The 2756-nt window shown below is 42.0% G+C and overlaps 1 protein-coding gene across 1 annotated transcript; it reads left to right on the top strand.

The window, feature by feature from the left end:
• The first annotated feature begins 261 nt into the window (after positions 1-261).
• LOC138871160 (uncharacterized) lies at positions 262-708 on the top strand. Its single transcript, XM_070149020.1, has one exon. The coding sequence runs from the start codon at positions 262-264 to the stop codon at positions 706-708; it is 447 nt and encodes a 148-aa protein (XP_070005121.1).
• Positions 709-2756: the final 2048 nt, after the last annotated feature.

Below are 2756 nucleotides of genomic sequence, written 5' to 3' on the forward strand. Positions count from 1 at the left end.
GTAGACAGACGTTATGTACGTAAAAGATTGTATGGCCTAGTCGGCCTATGTTCAGTGCACGAGTGGTTATTTTGGTCTTATAGGCTCGTATATCTTATGTATAAGTTGGTATCACATGTTGCATCCTACTTATCTCACTGTAGCCTTCCGGCTTAATTATCTATGATAATATGACATGAAAACATACGTTATGTTGGTACTCGGTTGAGTAAGGTACCGTGTGCCCATCGCGGCCCATCGGTTTCGGTCGTGACATGGACTATGTGTCTAAATGGGTTGAAGTCGTGGTCTTTACCCAACAACGAAGCTCGGAGTGTGGTGGCATTTTTGAATAAGAACATCTTTACAAGATTTGGTACTTCAAGGGCTATTATTAGTGATGGGGGTTCGCATTTTTGCAACAAGGCTTTTGATACCTTACTCACAAAGTATGGTGTCACTCACAAAGTATTGACCCCCTACCATCCTCAAGCAAGCGGACAAGTTGAAGTCTCCAACCGGGAGATCAAGAGTATTCTGTCAAAGACTGTGAATGCCAATCGGACGGATTGGTCAAGAAAACTTGATGATGCTCTTTGGACTTATAGAACAGCCTACAAAACACCGATTGGGATGTTTCCATATCGATTGGTACTTGGGAAAGCATGTCATCTTTTGTTGGAACTTGAGCATAAGGCCATATGGGCTTTGAAGAAGTTGAACCTTTAGTGGGATGTCGCCGCAAACTTAAGGGTGGCACAATTGAATGAACTTGATGAATTCAGGTATCATGTCTACACAAGTTTGTCCCTATATGGAGAAGATGAAGTACCTCCATGACAAGTACATTCGAAACAAGGAGTTCAAGGTGATCTTGTGTTATTGTTCAATTCTCGGTTACGGATGTTTCCGGACAAGTTGAAGTCTAAATGGAGTGGCCCATTTGAAGTGGTAAATGTAACACCCTTTGGTGCTTTGGACCTGAAAAATAAGAATGATAAGGTATTTAGAGTCAATGGGCACCGGGTAAAACATTATCTTGGCAAGGTTAATGATGGCCACATCGTGGCGGTTCTTTATTTCAAATAATTGGTAATCCGCGTCATGTTGTGACGTTAAATCGAGCGCTTCTTGGGAGGCAACCATGTGTCTTTTTCTTTTTCTTTTTCTTTTTCTTTTTCTTTTTCTTTTTCTTTTTCTTCTACATTAGATAGTCTTTGTTTTATGCTAACTAGTTTTGAAGTGTATGCAGGAATGGGAGTGTATTGCACGGACTGCGCATGAAAAATTTGGGTAAGTATTGCAAAAGTGCGGACCGCACACTAATTATACCGATCGCACAATCACTCTGCGGCTGCACAATTATGTGTGTGGTCGCATAACTGGAAGAACAAAAATGCAAGCTCTCTGAAGATTGGCCTGTAAGATTTCATAGTCAATTTGCAGTCGCACCACAAAATTGTGCAGTCCGCACAAATTATGCGGCTACACTCACTTTTGTGCATACCGCAGAGTTTCATCAAAGGTCCAGGTAAAGAGTGCGGACCGCACTTAAAATTGTGCGGCTGCACTCACTTTTGTGCAGACCGCAGAGTTTCATCAAAGGTCCAGGTAAAGAGTGCAGACTGCACTCAAAATTGTGTGGCCGCACTCAACTTAAAATTGGGGCGATTTGGTCAACCTATAAATAGGACTTCAATGCACAACTCACAACTTTACGCACTATGAGTCTTGAGCCTTAAGCAAGAACAGTGCAAACTCAATTAGTTCTCAATCCTCACACATTTCATTTGTGTAGCTTCTTACCTGCATCCTTCATCACTGGTATGTTCATTACATTTTTAGATTTCTCAATTTCTTTTAGTTTTTGTTCTTTTGTGTTAGGGTTATTTTTAGGCCTAAAATGTCAATAGTTAGTCATTTGTGCTTAGAATCATGTGAGTAATATCTTAGATGTTGATTGATGCTTGGGCAGATAGCTAATCATGTTTAATTGATAATACCATGTCTAAATTGTGCAAAACAACTGCAAGACGCAAAATCAATGCCGCATAAATACAAATTGTGTGGCCATACACACTTTTGTGTGGTCCATAGATCTCAAAGTTCGGGCAAAAGTATGAAAGAAAAGTGCAGACCGCACTCAAAATTTACAATAGTGTGTACGACCACAGTGTTAAAGATCAGAGAACCCAGTAGTCTGAACCTGGGGTTATGCTGTCGCACTCAAAATTGTGCGGTCCACACTTTTGGTTGTGCGGACGCATTGTGAAATTGTGCAGTCCGCACTTGGCAGTCTGCGGACGCACTCACTTTTGTGCGGTCCGCACTGCCTCCTCTGAGTCTATTTTCCTGCAACAGTCATGCATATATCTGTGTACACTGTGATCTTCAAATCTTACCGATTCCTATGTTATGTGTGCAGACAATGGTTAAATCATGTGGAAAGGGTAATACATCAAAAAGGAGGGTTGAACCCTCCCGAGCCCGAGGCAAGCATAACCTACCACCTTCCATACAGAGAGCAATAAACAAGAAGGCTACGGCCAATAGAGTCCCAGAATCTTCAGACACCAGTGAATATGCCCCGTCTAGGGAAGCTTCAGAGGGCAACTTCGTACAAGCATAGCCGGAAGCCTAATCACAACAAGTTCAAGGAGAAACCAACTCCGTAACGAATCCTCCACCTCAACAAGTTCTTCTGAGGGTTCAGATCCCTCCTCTACACACACTCCTCCTACACCAATTGATTTAGATGATGATGATGACAATGTTCC

This window comes from Nicotiana sylvestris, chromosome 6 (genome assembly GCF_000393655.2).
Source record: "Nicotiana sylvestris chromosome 6, ASM39365v2, whole genome shotgun sequence".
Lineage (NCBI taxonomy): Eukaryota > Viridiplantae > Streptophyta > Magnoliopsida > Solanales > Solanaceae > Nicotiana > Nicotiana sylvestris.

What these genes read in the sequence shown, in the direction of transcription:
- LOC138871160 (XM_070149020.1), top strand. Translation starts at nt 262, where the DNA reads ATGTGTCTAAATGGGTTGAAGTCGTGGTCTTTACCCAACAACGAAGCT.